Genomic DNA, 24,468 nt, shown 5'->3' with positions numbered 1-24,468 from the left:
AGTCCTAGAATCAGTCCTTGACTCGTAACACCTCAAGTTGGATAATAAATATTTCTGCTTTTTTTTTTGCTTCTTAGCGGTGGGGGTGAGGAAGGCAATACAAAAGTGTTCTATGCTGTCTCCAAGAGGTCGTCACTGAGGATGAACCTTCGTTGATGCAGTTTTGTGTTCTATTTATTTCATTTTTCATTTCCTGAACTGGTTTCTTCTGGCTTTACCTCTTAAATAAATGACCTGCACTCGAATTCTTGTCTTAAGGTTGGTTTCTGGTGGAACAAACTCAGTCTAAACCTACTTCTGATGATCTTTCTAAATGTCTTTGTCTAGCTAGCTCGCAAATGATATCCTAGCCACCAATTTTCTGGCTTCATTGCCCAACCTTAGTGTTACATAGAACTATGTCTATTTTGCCTCCTGACTGTATTTAGTGGTAACTCTCTGAGAATTGGTTTCCTAGTAATCCTGGCTATATTCACCATTCCAAATAGGCTACATACCTTTTAGAAGGGTCACCTGATAAATGGTCAAGCAGAGGGAGATGACATATTACCTTTACTACTAACTGAGATTATACTAGAAAAAATGGCTTACAGAAGTGGATAAGTGAATTTTCTAATATTAAACCCTTAAATTAAATAGCCCTTTGAATATGTTGGACAACTTGAGGCATCCAACTGCATGGACAGGGCTTGCCATTTTAAAATCTGCAGAATGGAGGATCATAACAGAATGTATTCTCTCTGCAGACAGGAAGGCTCCCAAAACAAAAAGGAAGACAAAGGGGCTGAGGCACAGATGCCGAGTTCCTGTTCTCCTAATTTCCAGTTAGAAAATTAACCCAGCCCCTTGCAGGAGTGACAGGGGGCACAGCAAAACCAAAAATGTTATGTAACAGGTTTTCCTTTCTCATGGAAGCAAAATATTAGGGAAAAGGAGGTTCATCCTTTCCAACACTCCTCATTTTTGCTTCTTGGGCTTAACCATTAAGCACAAGACCAAGCAATACTGTGACCGTCTCCTTTGCAGGAATCAACAAACCTTCAGGGCAGTGCTGGCCCCACTCTCATGAGCACATCCCCTACCTGCTCCTGTCTCAGTGGCAACTACTCTGTGTACATTCCTGAGACTGCAGTGAAGAGTGGAGCTGTTGCCCTCAGGCGGCCAAGGCAGTAACTGAGGTCCGCTTGAATGACTGAGTTTGTCACAACATAACTGATATTTTAAGTTAATCTCTTTCCTTCCTTAATTCACCTATGCTACTTGTAGAATTCGATGGTTCTTTTCCCTTTTTTTAAATTAAAAAACTTTAATTTTCTTTCCTTTCTGGCCCAGACATGTGCTATTTAACATTTTGTTCTAGATTTCGTCTAATGAGACCTTCATTATGAAAGATAAGTCACTAGGTTCTGGTTTGAACGAAAGCAACCATTGTTCAATAATATCGTGGCCGCCCTCACCTTTCTGAGTAAGACAATGCTAAGTGGCATGAACTTTCTAACTGGACCTAACAGCTGATCCAGGTTTGGATCTCATTTGTCACTGTCATGTCTGACTCTCATTGTTTCACCTTCCTTGCCGTCTTCATTTGGAATCTTAACTCTACAAATTTCTAATGTGTTTCCTCTGGCACAGGAAATGCTTGTGCCCCCATCTATGATTCAGTTGACATTTGGACACTCAGTAATTCCTTGAGTAGCTACTTTCTTTTGACTGATCTTTTTTTCTCAGATTGTTCAGACCTTCAGGGAACACTTAGTATCACTGTCCCAGGCTTGAAGGAGCAGTTCCCAAGTGGTTCATACCAAGAAGTCTCTATGGAGCTCTGAAAGCACTTGGTCAGGAGTGGCCCATATTTTTGTTCCTTCTGGTAGAGGCCAGAGGCAGTACAGTTTCCTGAGATTTTGTTTCTTTTCCTATTAGATTTCACTGGGTCCAAGTTACCATTTCTTTCTTTCTTTCTTTCTCTTTCTTTTCTTTCTTTCTTTCTTTCTTTTCTTTCTTTTTTTCTTTCTTTCTCTTTTCTTTCTTTCTTTCTTTCTTTCCTTTCTTTCTTTCTTTCTCTCTCTCTTTCTTTCTTTCTTTCTTTTTCTTTCTTTTTTTTCTTTCTTTCTCTTTTCTTTCTTTCTTTCCTTTCTTTCTTTCTTTCTTCTTTCTTTTTCTTTCTCTTTCTCTCTCTCTCTTTCTTTCTCTCTCTCTCTCTCTTTCTTTCTTTCTTTTTTTTAAGTTTTCATAGTGTATTAATCCTGTGATAAATTTGCACAATCACTGTAGAGAAAGTCACTGCAGAGTCTTTACTCCTTTGGCTTTCTGCCAGCACCAACATCTGCCTTTGTAGTCCCCTTGACTTTGTTCATTCTGTTCTTGCATTCCTTTCACTGTTCTCTTGCAGTCTTTCTTTTCATGCAGGCCATGTCTTGCAGTCTATGTTTGGGTTCATTTTTCTTTGCATAATCCAAAGAATCATATATGACTCATGCCAAAGTTGTCTTGCTGCCTCCAAAATGGGTTCTGAATCTAAACACAAAAATGACATCTGATTTCTGTTTTAGGTACTGTTGCTTTCGCAACGTGAAGAACATCAACGACCATTTGTTTCCTCTGAAGTAGTTGGTTGGGCATGAACTTCCTGGTCTGGACAGTTACTGTGTCATTCATGATGGTGGTCTATCCGCAGAAAGCCAGGGAAGAAAAGAAAAAAAAATTACCACTTCTGTCCTAAAGCAATATCTACTATCTTAAATAATAACATTTTATATGAATTAAGCCCTAAGTATGCCACCATTTCTCATTTTCCTTTTCCTTTTCTATCTACCTGACTTGTTCTCTAAAATATCAACTTTTTCTCTAAAAAACCTTTCTCTTTTTCAAGCTTGTTATTCTTGGTTTACTTTGTCACATTCTTCCATTGCTCCTGTTCTAAGACTGGAGAACAGTGTAGAAGATATTCCACACATTCCTTGATATGCTGAGTGAATCTGACTCCTAGGGACAGTGTTCTAAGCACAGGACTGCTGAAGCTGGCTTTGAACTTGCAATCCTTCTGCCTCAGCCTCCCAAGTGGCTGGGATTACAGGAGTGCACAACTGTGCCTGGGTCGATTATTCGAAAAAGTCGTGTCCAATTTGTTCATCATCCAGATCTTTGACCTTTTTTTTTTTTCTGTAGCTCTTCTTTTTGTCACTACATTTATGGTTTACCAATATAGCAGAGAAATCACACTGTCAAATTGGTGACTCGTTGGATAAAAGAGGGGAGGAGACTGAAACAACTTGTTAAAATCAGTTTTATGAAAAATTTGAACATTTCCTTGTGATTCTTTATTATAATTATTACTTTATTGAAATGAGATCGTTTAAGATGATCACACAATAAAATCGATAGCCAAAATATAAAAAGTCCTCATTTTATTTTTCTACTTAATTTAAAAAAAAAAAACATTCACTTTAAAAAATTATTTCACCAAGAACTAATATTTTGTTGGTGTTCAAATTTAAAATATTCTTTTGTATGTCTCAAGAAAAACATGACAAATTGCTCCTGCAGCAGTTTCTTCTAGTTTTTCAAGCACTCTTGAAGCAGCATCTGGTTCAAAATGCTACTTTGTTTCAAAGCATGTAGTTTAGATGTATCTTCACTGATAATGGGAACATTTTCATTTTGTTCCTGAGCTGTCAGGTCACTTTCACTGTCAGACAGTATACACAGGAGAGTGTCATTTTCATAGGTTGGAAAATAATATCTGAAAAACAAGCACAGATATATTGAATAACTTAACTAATAAACTCTCTAGAAAATTTCTAAGCAGCTGAATGTACACATTACTATAATTTCGCTAGGTTCCCTTACTAACAATGTCTTAGAGTTTTGCAAAGGTTTTACTGGAGACAACTTTGAGTTACTTTCACTTTTTTGTCTGATATCAGCCTTGCAGAATCCAGTCTTCCGACCTCCCATTCAGCCTCTTCTTGATATCTACCATGATTTGAAGTACTATCTTGAAAGGCAGCCTACTCCACTGTTGGGTAGCTCTGATTGTTAACACCTCCTTCGTGACATCCCTTTTATTTGAACTCCAAGGTCCCAGTTCTTCCTTATGTGACAAAGTTCAAAATAGTTACTTTTTCAAACACAAATTCTTGAAATGTCCAATGAAAACGATTAGGTTTCTCCTTGTGTTTGCTTTCTCAACCTAATCATTACTGGTTCCTTCATATCTAATCTCTGTAAGAAGAATTAAAAGAACAAGGCACCGGTTCAACCTAGGGATAACTTTGACTCTCACAAATCTGAGTTTTTCTGAAGGAGAAAGACCACAGTTTTTTGGCTAGCATTTTGGGGGTGCCTGATACAAAATTCTCTGAGAACAGAGAAACCTGAATAGCTAGAACCCCACAGTTGATTTCACAAGAATGATGTGGGAGCCAGCCCAGAAAGGTTAGACTGATAAAAGATACTTGGGAATTTCAAAATAGCTCAATAGGTACATATCAGATGACCGACTATTTAATTTTCAAAGTGCCATTATGTAACAAGTATACTAAAAGCCCAGCAGCATGCATATCTTTGACTTAGTAATTTTATTTCTAGGAATTCACCTAAATGAAATAATTAGGTAAGTGTACAAAAATGTAGGCATATATGAATATTCATTATATTACTATTTACTATTTATAAAACAGAAACAACCTAAATATCAAAAACATTAGGGTATTATAGCCATAAATGGAATATTTAGCAAGCATTAAAATGATGCAACAGATAGGTATCAGATCTAGAAAGATGCTTACAATATTCTGTTAATGAAATATAATTTAAAAAGTCCATATACATATAGCTCCACACCACAAATTCTGAAATAGTTGGTTTTATTTCTAAGAGTTATTTTAAGATAAGATTTTTGAGGAATGAAGATACTTGTTTTTACACTACATATATATTCCTTTTTTTTTTTAAGTTCAAAGAAATTAAAGAGACAGAATAAAGGAATCAGAGCACAGAAGTTTATACCTATTTTGGAACTACTTACTCTAGTTGATCCCACGTCTTTCTTTCAGGAAGCAGTGAAGTATGTTTAGCTTCCTCCATGTGAGTCCTTAGATCTGATTTGGATTTGAATTTCACATGGCAGCCATAACATCTACATTGGTGAACTTGCCTTCGAATGAAATTGACCAGTTTCACTTGCTGATAGAAATTTAATCCTGATAATGACAGCATACAGAATCATAAGACAACTGGTCAGACCCATTTGACACTGTTATAATTCCTTTCTAAGTGAAGTTTAAATTAAACTTTTATTTTACCCTGTTATGTAAAAACATAAAAATTGTACATAGTTATGGGTATCATGTGATGTTTAGCTATATGTTTAAACTGTGTAATGTTTATATCAGGGTAAAATCTACTGCCTCAAACATCATTTATGGTGAAAACATTAAAAATCCTTTGTTATAATTTTTTAAAGCACACTTATCTTAATTAACCAATCTGAAGAGGCAGTGCAATTATAAAGCATACCAAATGATTACAGCCAATACTTAACTCATAGGGCTTATGTGCTTAGCACTATTCTAGGTACTTTCCATGTATTAATACATTTTATCTTCACAAAATCCCATCAACAGGTAGTAGTATCATATCTATATTACACATTATTAAACTTTTCAAGGTTTAATGGCTAGTAAGTGGCAGAACTGGGATCTCACACTAGGCTATTAGCTCTAGAGCTGATGTTTCTGACTATTAAACTAATTACATGTACAATGTATGTTTGTCTGTAAGAGCAACAAAGTAACACATCCAAAGTCTAGGCAAGTATAGAATAAGCTGAAATGTGAGAAGTGAGCATTTTACTGTTTTAGATCCATGAGGAAATCAGTACTACACACCTCAATGCTCCTAATTCTTCCATGTAGTAATACTGGAAATGATACAGGTGGAGATATATGTAATGAATAATGCTAGTTACATTGCCTAACAGTGCAGTAGGTGTTTTTATACACATTATTCATTTTTCTGACCTGAGCTCCAAGGTTATACAGCCAGTAAGTGTTGGAATTGGAGTATGAACTCTAGTCTGACTTCAAAATCTGTGTTTCTTTCTATTGATCTCCTTCATGTTATGACACATTAAGTATTAACTTCTATTTCATTGAAAGCATTTATATATGTAGGAAAGTGAAAAAATTCTATGTGAAGGAAAAAAACCATCCTTGAATATTATAGTTCAAAATGGTTGAGAGTCACTACTTTAGAGAGTTCTGGCAGGACCATTTATACAGAGCATTTTGGCTGTGTGCTCTCCAATTACAGCTATAAAACACAGTCATCGGGTACAAGAGGGCTTATTAAAAAATGCAACATCATGAAAAATAACTTCCAAATCACACTTACCAAGTTCTGACTTTATTTTGAGGAGATTAAATTCATGTGCATCCTAAAAAAAGGAATGAATATACTTGTAAGCATATGAATTATTTAACCTCTCAGGATGAAGATACAGACAGCTTACAGGAGTTTGAGTACTTCAGAAACTGAGTCTGAGTTCATCATCTTCTCCTTTTGAAGTTTTCTAACTACTTTACCTCACATTCAACTTCCTTTTAAAGCACAGTCCAAACAAGTCATATCAGTCTATTAAAATGTTTTAATTATTTACAGCTTATATAGCTATAGTTTTCATAATTTGCCATGTCTGAAATATGCAGTCTGGTAAAACTGCAGGTAAGATGTGACTCTACTGCACTAGACATCTAGTCTAAAATTATGGATACAGGTACTTTGCTCCACAAGTAGATAGATAATTTTACACATTCTGTTTTTATTTTATGTTGTCAAATACAGAGCTTTAACGTGGAAGTTCTCTTCACTCCCATCTTCCTGCAAATCACACTTCCTTTTGATTTTTACAATGCAGAGGTTTCCTTCATTCTGTTTCCTTCCTGTAATTGCCTGTCTGTGTCAATGTTTTAATTTATAAGGTAGAGATCATCTAACTGTGATGGCATTTAGTGCCACACCACCACATGCCTGATCATTAGGAATTTATGATACATTATCACTGAAAGTGACTGAGCAAAGGATGAAGCCACCTGTTGAAGATGGGATCCCTACAGAGCATAGGGTACTGCAGCTCCTTTCAACTGAAAAACATCAGGATATTAGGAGTTAAATTTAAACAGAATACTATATACATCCACCCTGCTTTCATAAGGGTAAAGACCTTTCTAATATTACCCAGGTCATTATCTTCCTGAACTAATAAAGCTTATGAATGAAGAGAAGAGCACAGTTCACTGCAGACAATAGTAGCTGAGGGAAGGAGATGAAGAAAATATCAGAATCACTCAGAAATATTTTTCTATTATAATTATCCTTCAGTCCCCAAGCTTTTATAAATCATTAGCTGTTCCCTCTTCCCTACTCTCAGAATACAGCTGAGGATCAGAGGTATAGGGAGTATGCATCTCTTAGGTATACTGAGATGAGTAAAATTTAGAACTACGAGTTTCAAGCTTTACTACAATGTAAAAATGCCACCCAGAATGAAAAAAGTAGCTGGGAATGCACCTGAATTTCTTCTCTCAAAATCTTGATAACTGAAGGTTCTATAAGATCCTACCCTGGACACTGTCCCTCTGCTACCCTCTCCCCCATTCTTCCAGGACCTTTTAAATGGCAACACTTGCTTCTTGATTTTCCAGTTAATAGTTCCTTCATGCTTTCTTCAGAAGTATTATAAAGACTCAGAACCTTTATGGTTATAGTTGGGTACTGTTAATCATTACCTTGTCAACATCTCAAAGGTGGGATGGTTTTAGTGGTCTGTGTAATCTCATACTAATAGCTCACTCAGGTCTAGTCATTCATACTAAGTAAATTGCCCTGAGCTCAGGTTCTCCTTGATAGACCTGGCCTGTCTCTTCTGTTTTGCTTATTTGCTTAATGCACTTTTACAAATGGAATACTGATTGAGAAAAGAAAGTATAAGCAAACAAGGGTGCAATGATAATCAGTTTCTTGTCAGAATGAAATAAAATTAGAATGTATAAAAGCATCTTACCTCCATGTGAACATATAATTTCTCAATTGTTTCTGCTTGATTTTCACAAAATAGACAGACAGCAGAAGCAGGGTGTTCTTCCCAATCAGACCATTTACTGGGGTCAAAAAACCAAAAAACAAAAAACAGAAAATGGAGACTCTTTTAAATAGAAGAGTGCATTACACAGTGACTTGGTATTACTTTCTCATCCCTAGAAAATGCTGCCAATCTCAACTCTGACATTTTGGTAAAGACTGTCACATCATATTATGACTTTCTGATATAGATTTTGAAATTCAAAGCAGCACCATGGAATTAATATAAATAGAAAACAGGTGCTGATCCATTTTCTTGTATTTGCCACTCTTTTGAGCAGCTATTTCAGTATAGAATCAGTGCAATGTTTTCCTGAAACAACTAGGTTTAATTTGTAAAGGAAATATCAAGAGATGTGATGCTTGCTCTCATTAACCACAACCACTAAGTGCACACGATGTGAGGTGCAATGTTGGGAATGTTTCTGCATGACAAATAATGCATTTTAAAAAAGCAAACTATGTATTTTCATGTGGGAAATCATTTTAAATGGGAAAGTCTTAAATCTGGTTGTAAACAGAGAACTCAAAAAGCATACATGATCCCTTTAACTACTTCCCTGCTCTACATGCATTTATTTTTGAAATATTCCCAACTTCTTGTCAGTTGCATAAAAAGCAAAGTGCCAGTAAGGGAGAGTTGTGAAGACAAGGAACTATCCAATCAAATTCAAATGGGAGAGTTTCTCATGGCAAGTTTAGAAATCATCACTGCTTTGATTTTTTTTTTTTTTTTTTTTTGTGGTGCTGGGGATTGAAACCCAGGGCCTTGCGCATGTGAGGCAAGCACTTTACCGACTGAGCTATATCCAGCCCAAGTGCTTTGATTTGAAGATCAACCTAACCCAATTACCATCAAAGCTTCCCAATTAGGAAAAAAATGAATATTTTCCCTAACCCTATGCATCCAGGTGGGAATCACCAGTCCATCTGCTCAAGGTCATAACTATTAATATTTATAAACTTTTATATCATCAAAACTTCAGCATTCATCCATTAAATATTCTAACTAGTATGTCTTAATGGGAAAGAAATATTTTTATTTTAGTCTGGAGGACTCTCTACCTAAATCTGTCTGTATCAAATAAATTTAGCAAATGGAAGCTCTGCAATTTTGAACTTTTTCACTATTAAAATAATCCCAACCCAAAATCTTAGGAGAGAAAAAGGTCTAATAGTTTTTATTAAAAAAAGAATGACTAACATTGAATCCTTTTAGGTTGAAAAGAACACTTCTTAAGCTTTTAATTTCAAGTAAACAAGCTGTGTATGTTTTAAGTTAGTAATCAATGGGATGAACACAGAACATGATTTAACTTCAATTTAGGTTATATTATATACTACAAAGACAAGCAACTCTACTCCGGTGAGAGTCCTAAGATTTCAGAGTCTGGAGATCATTTTGGAATGTGTTTTTCTCTGAATTATATATAATTGTTGTGTTAATTTAGTTGGAATAACTGTCTTTCATATTAGATTTTTCTTTGAAACTTATTTTGAATTCACATTCTTGCCATATTAAATGAAAGAATGCATGGCTCAAAGAGATTTTTTTTTTTTTTTAATTTTCTCTCTTTATAATGATAGTTTTAGACTAAACCAAAGCATTATCTTCCTACTCTTGAAACACAGTAATTAATTAGCAGCAATATGGTGTCTTACTCTTCCTGATGGTCTAACTCTCCATCATCTTCTAACTGAACTTCTTCCCATGATTTTCCAAGTTCCTTTGTAGGAAAAACAGAGGGATTAGAGAGATTGAGAAAAGGGGAAAGAAGACAAAACAGTTACAGAACTTTAAAAAAAAACAAAAAACCCAAAACCCCAAAAACTAAAAACCCCAAACCAAACCAAAACTCATTCAAATAGTTTTGAAACAATACAGGTAGGATATATCAAGATTTTTATTTCAGTGGTAAGCATAGCTATATCCTAATATGCTTTCAATGTTTCTCTTTTTGTAGAAGCAGTAGTCTCCTTGCAATCAAGTTCCTTTTCTCTTAAATTTAAATCAGTTGTTTCTCAACTCTGGATACATATTAGACTCTTGGGAATCTTTAAAAAAGCCACTAATATCTCCTGGCAGAGATCCTGAAACAACCTCCTAAATGGACTCCGTTTCTACTCTTGGTCCCCTATGGTCTACTTCCCAAACAGCAGCCACAGTAGTCTTTCAAAAGGATTCTTCCCTGTATGTACAAACCCTCTCACGCTCTGAACAAAATTCAGAATCTGGCCATGGCTTGTGAGACCTTCATACCTTCCCTGGCTCCCTCTTCACCCTCATTTCTCAATACCTTTTTCCTTCCCCAGTTTACTCCAAACCAGTCTTTTTGCTATGCCTTGGACACAGCACACTCACGCCACCCAGCTCTTTCATATTTGTTGCATCCTCTACCTGAAATACTGCCCTCCCAGTGGCTCCGCTGGCTCAGTCACCCTGGACTCTGTTTAAACTATCCCACCTGCGCCTCCTCTGACTAGCCTATCCAAAACAACATTCCTCTCTTCCAAGTTACTTTTGATTCCTCTGTCATGTTTTACTGTTCTAAGCATTTGTCACTACCTGAAAACATGTAGAGATCTACCATAATGTCATTACAGATAGTAAATTTGGACTTTACAGTGTACTTCCCAGAGTTATCACAAAGCATCTGAACATCGTTCAGGACATCAAGAATGGCTTCTACACTGTTAACAGGATCTTTTTTGGACGTTTGGCAATGAATTAAATCTTTCTTGCCATACTTAATCTCTCTGGATAAGGACTTATAGTCATGCTTTCATTGCTGCAAGATATTATTCAAGTATAGACCATCTGTGATATTACCATTCTAAATGATGTGGGAAAAGGATGCTTATCAATAAATGTTTTGAGCCAAAAGGAACAAAAAACATCTTACACTGTCAAACTTCCAAACTGAAAAGTGTAATGGTGTTCAGTACAACATATGAGAATTTATTTAGGTAATATAACATCAACAATTTATCAAACTTGAGAGGAAAATAGAAATCTATGTTCATTAGTATATTAAGAAATAATAGCATGTGACAGTGGCCAGGCTTTCCTAAAGCACTCTACTTCTGTACATTAAATACATGGTTTATCATAGGAACAAGACCCACAGAGAAAAAAAATTACAAAAAATAAAGCACATAACTCTCTAATTAAGAGGCTGTGCCTGCTAATGAATCATTCAGGAAAGCAAAGGATACAAGAAAAACAAAGTTTGGAAGCCATGTCAGTAAAGATGTTCAGAACACCCCCTCAAACCCCTGCATCAGATGGCTTATGAACAATGAGAGGGTGGAAGAAAACACAGGAAAAAAGAAAAGGTCTCACCCAGCACCCTAATACACACATGATTATGCGCTTGCACACACACACACACACACACACACACACAATTACAAATACAGTAACATTTAAAATGTGAACACATTAGAGTGAACTATAATAAAACCATGACAGACAGGTTAAGAGTCCACATTTGTTATACATGGCTTTGTATACTTGTAAGAGTAGAAAATTTTCAAATGATAAAATCATGGCAAAAAATAGTTCCCTTTAGAAACATTCAGGACTTGAAACATGAGCACCTTAGGAATATGTAGCCAAAGGCCCAAAGATGGCAAGCAGTCTGTTGCTCTCTGAGGCAGGAGTACCTGACTGTGGTGAAACTCACTGGTACTTTGTCCCTTAACCATCCTCGCTATCTTATTGAACTCCTGTTTGTGAGAAAACGAACCAAGAACTTGAAGTAGATAATCTAGACTATGCAAAGAATTTTTAATGTATTTGCAAGTCTGTTATAATTCAGAAATGGATATGAATTATTAAACATAGAAATAATCTCACCTAAGAAGAAAAAAGGAACCTGTCAATTTGGTTCTCCCACCTTGATAACTGTTGTGGAGTGCCACTTGCCAGGATATACTGGACAATCTCATCACTGCATACTGGAGATTCTACAGGTGTTTGGGAGGTGAAAAACTCTATGGATGGATAACAATTATAGCACATATATGATACAGGAGGGGTCAAATATTGACTCTGTCAACACCATTACAAGGAGTTCAAACAAATGTGCTCATATGTCTGTCTCCATGCCTTCCTTTGAACTCTTTCAGAGTACCGATCAAATCACCACCCTGTATGCAATATTTTACTTCCTGTTCTAGCATCTGGTTCCTGGAAGGTACCTAAATGTATGTAGAATGTATGAAGTCAATGAAATGGATATCCAGGCACTGACTACCAATATAACAATTCTTCTGTCTTTCGTGCATGCTCATGTCAGCCTTTTCTCTCGGAGGAAGAAACCATGAATGTTTCTCTTGTTAAAATTTTTTTTGTAATGAAGCAAGCATTACCATCATTGTTCATTGCTTAAGTAAAATTTTAGAAGAATTTATTCTTTATTTAATGACTTACTCTTCTTTCTTCATATTAAATGGGGTCTAAAATAAAACTGAGAAACTGTTGGCCCTCTTTTTTTCCCTAATTACACATTACTACTATTGGGAACAATCTTTTATAGTCACATTCCATGTATCATTTCATGTACAACAATATTCTTTAAACTATTCCTAGAATGTTATTAAAGATTGATGCCTGCTTGTAAGCACTCCTCTAGTTCAGGCATTACGGATCTTTAGAGACTTTACAGGCTTCTTCAATCCTTTTCAAAGATGTTTACAGTATTTTCATAATGCTAAGGCATCTTAACAAATTTAAGTTCCCCTCTCCCCGATTTCTTACAGTTATTTGCTATCTGCCCCATTAGGAAGGTAGGTATACAGTGCTACTGAGGCTATGGGTCTGTGGGTGAGAGATTAAAGTTAGCTTACTTTGATGTGATGGGTCACTTTTTAGTTTGTTATAAAAGAGGCAAGGGAGGGTGAAAATATTATTATGAAATCAATACCACTGCTTAACCAAAAACTTAACCAAAAGTATAAGATGCAGTTACTTGTATTATCTCAACTAGAAAAATGAAGAAAACTGGTGCAAAAGATAAATACTTTTCATTGTTATATGAACTTGGAAAAATTACTTAACTTCTATGTTCCAGTCTCCCGTTTTATAATATAGGCTTAATAATAATACCTGTGTCATAGAGATGTGATTAAGATTAAATGATTTAATATAAATATTTATGTTTAATATTAATACCTAAATATTTAAGTTTAATATAAATACCTAGGATGATGGCAGGCCCATAATCAGTATTCTAATAGTTAAAAAAAAATGACTTGTGTCAATATTACCCTAAAGTTGTGATTTAATTTTCATTTTATATCTATTAAAATCTTTATATTCTCTTGAGCCATCATTTGCCACAGTAAACATGGACCCTATGTGGCCATTATAATCTAGCATGCTCCCCCAGGTATAGCTGGTATTCCTATCAATTATTTCAATTTTAACAGTCATATAACTTGATGCCCTGGGAATGAAGTATACTTTTCAAAAAATGCCAGTAGAATATTATTGTGTAGATTATTTGGCGTACCCTCTAAAAGGTAAATACCTCCAGTTGCATAATGTTCTACTAATTCCAAGCTTTTGAATATTAGCTTAAAACAGCCCCAGAAGGAAGAACTATTAAATTACTCTTACAGTTTGCTGCAGTAGGTGAATACTTCTTAGAAATAAGACTGAAGTCCACTCCCCATTGGATTAAGCTAGGCCCTGAAGCTGCATTTGCTCTAGGAAGTACAACCAAATGATTTCAACAGAAGATTGAAGGACTCAAAGGGTGCCTTTGCCTTTAGCTGGTTGTAAAACATTTGCAGCAAACCATGGCAACCTCCTAGAGTCAATCTTCAAACACATGCTAAACTCGCTTCTCATGGGGAATTTCAGTTGACTATTATATAGATATCAGAACAGACAAAAATTCCATTCTAGAGTAGAGATTTCCAACATAATTCAGGATATACTTGTTTCTATCCAACAGATAAAAGGACTGATTATATTCTAGTGGCCAATGACTTTGCATTTTAATTCATTCATATTGAGAAGAAAAAACAAAACAAAACCCAATATTTTCTGCTTAAGAAAGTAACAGAAACAAAACTCCCCATCTTTCTTTCAGTTCCTCTAGAGAATTATTTAACTCCCTTTTTTTGTGAGTAGTTTCTTTCCTTCACTATATAGAATAAAAAAGTTGGGAGATGGAGGATAGGGCCAGTAGCCCTATCCAATGTGTGAATCCAAAATCCTTCCCATATTTCTAAATACCCCACAGTGACATTTGCCCAAACTGAATACTTTTTTGTACCCCAGAGACTGTAATCTATAGAAGCCAGCAGATGCTATCAAAGTTTCTGGGCAAGGAGAGCTTTCAGTGCATTTAAAATCTTCAGAGTGGTAACCTGGTTAGTCCACCCTGCCAGACAAACAAATAAAAGTTGCCTTGCATAGTCAAATGCATTGGTTTCCCTAAAAACATCCCTGGAAATAAACTGAGCAAGGTCCTGTGTTCAATTCCCATATCATAAAAAGAAAAAAGCCAGTTCATCTGGGTGCAGTGGTACATACTAAAATCACAGTCACTTGGGAGGCCGAGGCAGAAGGATTGCAAGTTTGAGGCCAGTCTCAGCAATTTAGCAAGACTCCATCTCAAAATAAAATAAAATAAAATAAAATAAAATAAAATAAAAAAGAAGAAGGCAGGAATGCAGTTTAGTGGCATAGCAGCATAGCACCCTTGGGTTCCATCCCCAGTATCAAATCACCCCCAAACAACAACAAAACCCAAAACTGGTACAGAGAATGAAGATGATATATGTTTTGTGAGGAAGGGGAGAATTTTTTGAGGAGGAAGGGAAAGAGTAAAAAAAATTGCTTTTAAATAATTATCTTATATAACACCAGTACTCAACAAATGTTTTTAAAAGAGAAAATAGCAGTCTCTGGCCTCAAGACAACAGATAAGGCGTTAAGTGGTACATGGTATGTGGACATCTTTCTTTTTTTGGTCATAATCACTGTGAGTTCTAGAGACATGATATTTTTACTATATAAATACTTGCCAGATCAAACACAAATCAAATCAAATCAAATCAAATCATGCTTTGTAAACCATTGCTAACTGCTGCTTGAAAGTGTTCTTCAATTATAGGTTAACCTTTGTACTAATTTCTTATTCAAACATTAGTTGGCCTTTAGAAAGATTTGTTTGTAGTATTGCAATTAAATTTTAAATTACGAAACGAAAGCCTTACCAAGTAATTGATGACATAAAATCGGTCATATTCTCTGTTCTTAGGATTGATTCTACGATGCTGCTTTTTTCTCATGTGATCTTTAAGTGTATTTTTGTCCCTAAAGTTCTTCTCACAGTATAAGCACTGCAAACTAAAAGAAATATACAAAGATTGTTAGATTTAACAAGTTTCTTGGATAGTTGCTATGGGAGACCTTTATTGAGGGTGTATTTATTCATTTCAGGTCACACAAAATATTTGAACTATCCTTATTGGAATTATCTTGCTGCTTTAGTAATCAAACCACTTATTCTAAAATGATAATGTAGGTATGTTCTTCAAATAATTATAATGGCAACTAGCACTAACTATTTCTACTACAAATAATAATTAGCATATGGTTTGGTAAATCCTGTAAACTAATTTGCAGGTTTGATTTCTAGATACAGTCCCTAGTACCCATATAAGTTGTTAAAATATTTGTCCTCTCTGTTGCCATTTTCTGATTTCTAAACTGAATACCTAGATTTTAGAATTTTTTTTCTGATAATTTAATATATATTTCTCAAGCACTTATTAGGTATTATGAATTATTATGCAAACATATATATGAAAAAAATACACAGTGGTTGTTTTTCTCATATCACTCTTATATGCCTTCTCCTTGAATATCTCCACTGATAGGTATTTTATCACTTAATAAAGCAGAAATTACCAGTATTGAGCAAATTACTAACAAAAATGTCTTTTTCCTTACCAAATCTTATAGTTAATCCTGCCTGCAATTTTTATCCATCAGTCATCAGAATCACACAGAGTAAATCTAATCATTTTTACATGAACTTTCAATGATTGTAATCTTCCAATGTTTTAATTCTAATTCTGAATTTTTAAAATTTCTATTAAACATTCTTTTACTTTCTATGCTACAGAAATAAGTACATTCTTTCATAGAAATAACTATGGTCAATATGGTGATTACTGATATTCATTATTGCTAATCCTATTAGACTGCACATCTGGTCTTACTTTAAAAATGAATGGTCATCTAACAAGTGAAATGATTCATCTTAACATAACTGAATAACAATAAAAGAGGTCAAGTTAACAACTTTTTTTTTAATCACTAATCTGTATCACTCAATATTTCATTTATAAAATGTTATTGCTCTTAATGTAGTGAATTGAGATTCCAGGCTAGTAAGCATTACATTTTCTTCAAAAACTAGGTTCTGGGTGAAAAAAATATCTTTGGGCCCTTTCCTAAAAAAACCAAAACAACAACAACAACAAAAAAACAAACAAACATTTTTTAAAGTCATTTTGGTAATTCATTTTGGTAAAATTTCCTGCATTATTTCAACAGGCTAATAAGCCTTACATATTCAAGGTTGCTAGAATAAGACTTTGGGACAATGGAGTATTATGTACAAATTTGAAAGAAAAGTAAAAGGTGGAATGGAAGAATGCATATAGTCTGCCATGTCTCACATAAAACTGAATTAACTAATAACTTGAAAATATATTTCTTTACTAAATATGTAGAAAAGATACTATGAAAGTAAAGGAATTCCAATTTTAAAATTAAGAATAGTGATTTCTGGGGAGATACTAAGGGGAAAAGCAAATGGAGAGTCAAAGGAATTATAATGTTCTATTTCTTGGACTAGATGATGAGTATTCTTCATACTCTGTATGATGTATTTTATATGGTATGTACACTGGCATAAGTGACATATGACATATTTTAATTAAAATATGTAAAAACACTAAGGCAGTGTACTCTACATAAAATGAGGACTGTTGTACAAAATGCAAATTCCTCCAACATAAGATATTTCCATTTCTTTAATAAATTTTATTAAATCAATTTAAAAAACTCACAACAGAGTCCATTATTAAAATAGGTTTAAGCCATGTTTCATAAAATAGTACTTACTTGTCAAGTTTCTTCTGTAACATACATAGAAATTCATTGCAGTTTACAATGTTGTCTGGCAATCCAATGTTGAAAGCATGCTCTCTGGCCATGTGGTTCAAAAGAACAGATCTATGAAGAAATTTGAGTCATTTATATTATTTACAAATATCATTTAGGAGCAAATCGGGCTAGGAATAGTAACCATTTAATGACAATAATCAAGAATGAATAAGCAAGTATTAAGCACTGGCATAAAAATTTTAGCCATGGAGGAGTAATATGTTATAAAGTATGTAAGTACACACATAATCACATCAGTACTGAAAGGCTGAAATTTGTTCCATTAATTGATACTGGAAGGGGTGTCCTCCATAGGAATATCAGGCTTCTGTTCTTTAACCTATTAAATAAATTGTGCTTCCTCTACTTTTATAATTCATGATAAGTATGATGGTTAATTTTACACAATGACTTTATTGGATTAAGAAATACTATAGAACCAGTGAAGTAATTTTGGCTATATCTGTGAGGAAATTGTCATGAATCTGAGTGGACTATATTGCTGTTAATTTAGGTGGGCACTATCCAATCAGCTTGGATAGAACAAAAAACAGAGGAAAAATGATTTGGTCTCTCTCTTCTGAGGCTGGGAAACTGTCTTTCTCCCACCCTTGGATGCAAGAATTCCTGGTTCTCTGGCTTTGGGACTCCAGGACTTCATTCTGGTCGCCCCAGGCTTGAGCCTTCAGCCTCAGACTGAGAGTGACACCATCAACTTTCCTGGTTCATAACCCTTCAGACTGAGCCATGCTCCTCCAACTCTTAGACATCCGGTCATAGAACTTCTCAGCCTCTCTGATTGCATATATCAGTTTCTCTAAGAAATTTCCTCTTGTATCACAATCCCCACATGTATCCTATTAGTTCAGTCTGTTTGGAGTACTCTGACTAATACAATGAGGAAGAGCTGAAACAACTGCCTAACAGTAAGATAACCTGTGATCATAGATATTTATCTAATTGGAACCCACAGTTAATAGGTCTAATTACTTGTAAGGGTTATGATGAACTGGAAACCCAATGACCAGCCTATTGATTAGTCTATGCAGAAGAGAAAAATTTTAATTTTTTTCTCTTGAGAAAGTGAAATAGAACAAACATCTCCAAATATGTCTATTGGCCTTTTCGTTTTACTATGTAGGAGATATGTTTGTTAATCTGTGGCTCAATTGTGTAACTGCTTAACTACTGCTGATAACTATGACTAAAAGTACTTGTTGGGGTAGTTCACAGAGGCTTTTGGGCCTACAAGAGTTATCCTTGGGCAGCCTAGACAGAGGTAGATCTTCCCAAAGATACTGGGAAGTTTTCCATGATTCTAGGTTCTGTTGTTGCTCCATAGTGAATGTGCCCATGAGAACCGAGGCTGGCTCCAAAGTTTTCTTTTTTTCTGAGTCTGCTAACCAGGCAACCAGGTCTTAAAAGTGAGGGGAACAGTGTTAACAGGCAGTTGTCTCAAAGCAAGTAGATTTGCTGGGAGGCTTCTCCTGCTCAATTGCTACCATTACTACTGCTTTTTTGATTGAGGTGAGTTCTATAAAATGACAAAACAGGCAGGCCTGCCGGAAGAAGAGGTTTGGTGGAGTTAACAGTCTTTGCTTGGCCCCAGGCTATAATCTAATGGTCTGTTGGGGGCTGTGCCATGTTGGCAGCGAGGGGATGGCGCCTGATCACATCGGCAGCGAGGAGGTTAATTGTCAGAAGCACACTCAGGTGATTTTCTCGTCCATGCACACAATGTATGCGCATGTGTTCTCGAGCACTAATTGCCTGCTCGGAGCGTCTAGCCTAATCTTTGCGTAAGAGGCGTGGCCCTGCTCTCCGCGCCCTGGAGGTGATATAAGCGTAGGCGGAGCGAGACAGAGACACAGCAGCCATTAGAAGAAAAGCAGGAGAAGAAGGACACACGCAGGACAGCAGCCAGAGAGAAAAACACGCTACAGCAGCCATTAGCAGAAATAGCAGCCAGAAGAAAGAATACAGCAGCGAGTAGGGGCAGCGGCGGAAGGCAGATCACGGAACGGAGAACTGAGACGCATCACTAGGGCACCTTAGGTGGACGTACCCTTAGTTCACAGGATGCAGGACTTAAAGGTATAGCAAGCCTCTTCCTCTAAGCAAAGCCTGTCTTTCAAAGTTTCTCTCTTAAGCAAAGTCTTTCTCTCTGATAAGCAAAGTCTCTCTCTCTCTCTCCTCTCAAAGCAAGTAAACCTCATTTCCTCTATCTCTATAAACAAGCAAGAAAGCAGTGCACTAAAGAGAAAGATAGAAGTGCCTCAGTTTCCACTCCACCACCCATAAGACCCGTGCAAGTTGTTGCTGCAGGCGGTGACAAATATCCATGGATTTTGGAACCGCAAAGAGCCAGCGACGATGGTCTTTGGTGTCTTAGGGGGGAAAACAAGGAGTGGTCCAGCCTCAGGCAGGACTTCCTTCCCGTTCCAAGACTGATATCCAGGCACTAAAGGGCAGTCAAGTATAGATAGAGTGGCAGCAGGCTAAAGAAGGGATTGTATTCTCTAGTAACTCCTAATGGTGTGAGTCAGTTCCCATAATATCATATATATATATATATATATATATATATATATATATATATATATATATATATATGTGTGTGTGTATATATCCTATGTCTCCGGAGAACCCTAATATAAGTATCTAAATGGTTTGCTAGTTAAGTCAACATTTGGTTAATTCAGCCTATTCATGTAAACTGAGAAGGTGGGGCGAGGTCACTATCACCTGCACTCACTTTTCTAACCTTAGCAGCTGGTTGGTTAAGGCAGGAAAATCTTTGGGGCTTTGGAGCAAAGATCTGCTTTACTTGATCTGCTTCATCTAAGATTACAAAGTTATTTATGATCAGTCAAGATGATCTCCTAAATTGTTGAATTCATTTTTTAAATTTAAATAAATTTCTAGTTAACTAAGGTTTCATTTCAGAAAAATTAACCACATGGCAATTTTAACTAGTATTTGAACTCCTTACCTTCTTTACAAACTTAATTTTATCATTAATCATGCAACTTGTCTTCAAATTACAAGTTTCATAGAAACTTAGAGTTTTCATAATTTTTTTTCACATTTACATCTTTTTCACATCCCTATTAGTTCTTAAAGGCATGTAATAATTATGAGTATATAATTAACACATTTTCGGTTGAAATGAAGTTTCACTTATAGTATTACTTCATGAACTTTTTTTCTCAAAACTGTTTTCTCTCTACACTTTAGAAATAAAATTCCCCTACACAGTTCTCTCCAAAAATCATTTTTTTCCTAGTTTAATATTTTCTGTTATCAGTCTTCTCTAAACTTATAAAGGTGTTTTGGGCAAACTGGATTAAGTTAAAGGAAGTTTTGAGAGAAAAACTTTCATAAGGATGTCTGAAAAATTTGTTCCTCCATAAAAGCAATTAGGACATGGGCAAAAATTGTCAAGAATTGTCAAAAATCAACTTTGTTTTTGGAACTCTGGAAATTTACCAGAAGCTTATGAAAATATTAACAAGCAGTTATTTAAGAAAAATGATAAGAATGGTGAGCCTTGTGATGCTTTAATTTGCTGTATTCCATTCCTAGCTCGTTAGCTGCATCATAGTTTTGAAAACTGGCAGCCTCACGCGTACTGGAAGGGGCAAAAGAGGAGTGGAGCATTCCTGAAGAATCATGACTATTTATCTGTCAGATACTGAGAAAAGTCCCATCCACAGGGTTTGTCTTTATATGATCTAAGTTTACTCAGTCTGAAAATTCCTTACCCTCAGGACATTTGCCAAAAATAATCAGTGACAATTTTTTAACATCACAGTTGCCTGAGGAAAATGTTGATTGGGGCAAATAACAGCCTAGCCAAAACACCTAAAAAGAACAAGAATGAGATGTCTGTAGAGAAATCTGAAAGTTCTGACATATTCCTGGGGATCTAAAAGGCCACACCCATGTTCAAGCTCAGGAAAGAACTGAGAAGACCCCAATCTTTTTCTTGCTGCTAATTCTGAGTATCTACACAACCACAAAGTGTAGGCTAAGGCAGGGTTGTAAACTGATGTAGGGTTGAAGGCATTCCTCAACCTACATACTGAACCCTAGACAAAGGACAGAAGAGATATTGGCTCAAGGCATTTAAGGAAATCTCTGTCTGATCATTAGTGAACACTAAGGTAACTGGGTAGACTTCAGAGTCCACATATGATCAAGAGCACACAGTTTAAAGAATTAGTCTATGAAAGTCACTAAACATACAAACAGCAATAAAAACCCTGGTGAGCAGGGGAGGAATCTGATTGAATTGCCCCATTGTATTATTTATTATTTTCTTATTTTTTTTTAACATTATGTTATTTAGATGTTGAGTGTTCAAAAAAATTACGACATATGCAAACAAATGAACAAACCCTAACTCATATACATGGAAGAAAAAATGTCAACAGAAATTACTCAAGAGGAAGTTCAGATGCTGACAAAGACTTTAAGTCAGCTAAGATGAACATGTTCAAAGAAACTAAAGGAAACCATGTCTAAAGAATCAAAGGTAAGTATGAGAACGATATCTTATCAAACAAAGAACATTTAACAATAATAAATACAGTAGGAATTACACAAAAGGATAGGAATTCTGAAGGTGAAAAGTATAATGACTGAAATGAAAATTTTACTAAGGGACTCAAAAGAAGCTTCAAGGTGGCAGAAATAAAAATCACTGAGCTTAAAAACTAAGCAAATGAGATTTTTCTAGCACAGGTATAGAAGAAAAAATATTAAAAAAAAATAAATGAGCCTTAGAGACCATCCTCTACCAACATATGTATAATAGAATTTTTGAAAGATAGGGGTAGATGGGGAGAAAGTGGTAGAACGGACATCTGAAGAAATAATGTCTGCAAACTTCCCATATTTGATGAAAAATCATGAACTTAAATGTCTAAGAAATCAACAAACTTCAAATAAAAGACATCAAAGAAATCCATACCAAGATATAAATTGTCAATAGGCAAAGACAAAGAGTGAGTCCTGTTATGGCATTTGCAAATAAATGGATGGAATTGGAGAATATCATGCTAAGTGAAATAAGCCAATCCCCAAGAAACCAAAGGCTGAATGTTTTCCCTGATAAGTGGAGGATGATCTATAATGAGAGTGGGGGGGAGTGAAAGAAGAATAGAGGAACTTTAGATTATGTAGAAAGAAATGAGAGGGGGGTATGAAAAATTGTGAAATGAGACAGACATCATCACCCAATGTACATGGATGATTACACAAATGGTATGAATGTACATAGTGCACAACCACAGAAACAAAATGATGTACCCCATTTGTGTACAAGGAATCAACATGCAGTCTGTTAAAAAAAAAAAAAGTGAGTCTTGAAAGTAGAAAGAAAAAAAATAGAGATCTCTGAAGATGGCAGCCTAGAGGGTGGCTGCATTTCATGTTGCTCCAGGACTCAGGATTCAAAAGAGGAGATATTGAGACACTTGGGACCAACACAAAGCAGCCGGGTGACTCTCACCCGTTGGGAAGGCGTCCCGGATGGGATGGTGGTCCCGAAACGCAGGAAACTTTCTGAAGTAGAGCTGCCGGCGAGACATCCCTCCCCCCGCTGGAGCAGTGAACGCGGACAACTGGGAGCGCCGTAAAGGAGGCCGCTCGGCACAGCGCTGGGACTCGGAGCAACCACTGGGGCTCCGGCGGCTGCTCAGGGGAGGAGTGGCGAGGAGAGCTGTGTGGACTCAGGACACCGGGGCCAGCCCTGAGGAGGAGGAGGAGGAACGTGGCCGCGTGGATTCGGAGTGACTGCACCAGAGCTACAGGCGGTTGCCAGAGGAGAAGCTGCGCGGCGAGCTGTTTGGACTCAGAACGACGCTTCTGAACCCCGGGGCCTGCCCTGAGGACGAGGAGGAGGAAGAGGAGCGCGGCCGCTTGGATTCGGAGTGACTGCACCAGAGCTGCAGGCGGTTGCCAGAGGAGGGGCTGCGTGTCGAGCTGTTTGGACTCAGACCACTTCTGAACCCCGGGGCCTGCCTGGAGGACTAGGAGGAGGAGGAGGAGGAGCGCGGCGGGTCGTTTGGACTCGCAGTGACTGCATTAGCGCTCCAGGCGGCTGCTCAGAGGAGAAGGCGAGTGGTGAGTTGTTTGGACTTAAAGTGACAGCGCCTGAACACAGTGGGGCTGCCTGGAGGAGAAGCGTGGTGGGTCGCTTGGTCTTGAGTGGCCGCACCAGAGCTCCGGGCAGTTGCCCAGAGGACCCGTGCAGCGGGTCACGTGGATTCAGAGCCAGTCAGAGCGACCGCTCCTGAACCCCCGGGGGGTTATCTGGAGAAGGAGGAGGAACGGGGAGGGTCACTTCCACTCGGAGTGATTGATTGCCCAGGGCTACGGGTGGTTGGTGGGAGGTGGAGGCACGCAGTGAGTTTCTTAGACTCCTAGTGACCGCACGGGAATACTGGGCGGCTGTCTGGAGGAAGGGCGTGTGGCGGGTCTCTGGGTCTCAGAGCGATTGTATGGGGCCCCAGGTGGCTGCTCAGAGGAGGGGCCGCATAGCCAGGCGATTAGGTGCAGAGCAGGGTCCCAGGATCTAGGAGGTTTCTTGGTGGAAGAGCCGCACAGAGACAGGCTTAGGGCGGAGCGAAGCTTCCAGGCCTGCGGGCAGATTCTCTGAGGAGGGGCAGCCTAAGGAGATTTATCTGCAAAGGGTGAGGCTCCCAGGCCCAGGAGGTAGGGCCGGGCCCCTGGGAACTTTGCAGAGGAAGGCAGCCCAGCCCAGGCGGTAGCTGTAAATTGAGGGGAACCTAGGAGGGAACTGACCAGCGAGACCTCCCCCCCGGGTCAGTCTTCCCTGCCGAATGAGGTTTCCCCACAAGGACGGTAAAACCAGAGACTCAGGCCCAAACAGGCCTTGCCTCAGCCCACAGCCTAGGTCCCCTTTGGGTGACCATTGGTCAACAAGTGGAGGCACCTCTGCCCATTAGCAGGGATTATACCCCACCTGAAGGCCACCACTCCTAGAGAGGCAGCTTCCTTGTGGAGCACCGCATTATCAACTTCCTCCAAGACTTCAGCCTACTGAAGGCTAAGAGGGGATATATATAGAAATCTTCAGGGACATTATAAGTCAATAGAGGAAATCT

General features: G+C 37.2%; 1 protein-coding gene and 1 pseudogene across 2 annotated transcripts in view; both read right to left on the bottom strand.

The window, feature by feature from the left end:
* Positions 1-2,201: 2,201 nt before the first annotated feature.
* On the bottom strand, positions 2,202-2,655 carry LOC306667089 (small ribosomal subunit protein eS24-like; annotated as a pseudogene). Its single transcript has one exon. The product of its transcript is annotated as a small ribosomal subunit protein eS24-like (transcript).
* Positions 2,202-24,468, bottom strand: part of ZNF277 (zinc finger protein 277) — a 140,474-nt gene continuing 118,207 nt past the window's right edge. The window contains exons 6-12 of the mRNA XM_079149366.1: positions 17,294-17,404; positions 15,373-15,505; positions 9,802-9,866; positions 8,063-8,159; positions 6,394-6,436; positions 5,027-5,201; positions 2,202-3,739 (exon numbers count right to left, since the gene is read on the bottom strand). Of these exons, the coding sequence (XP_079005492.1) occupies positions 3,553-3,739; positions 5,027-5,201; positions 6,394-6,436; positions 8,063-8,159; positions 9,802-9,866; positions 15,373-15,505; positions 17,294-17,404 (811 nt within the window). The 3' untranslated portion in view covers positions 2,202-3,552. The remainder of the gene's footprint in view (positions 3,740-5,026; positions 5,202-6,393; positions 6,437-8,062; positions 8,160-9,801; positions 9,867-15,372; positions 15,506-17,293; positions 17,405-24,468) is intronic.

The sequence above is a fragment of the Sciurus vulgaris genome, assembly GCF_902686455.1.
Source record: "Sciurus vulgaris genome assembly, chromosome: 8".
Lineage (NCBI taxonomy): Eukaryota > Metazoa > Chordata > Mammalia > Rodentia > Sciuridae > Sciurus > Sciurus vulgaris.
Note: the sequence above shows the minus strand (reverse complement) of the source record. Positions and strands in the feature narration are given on the sequence as shown.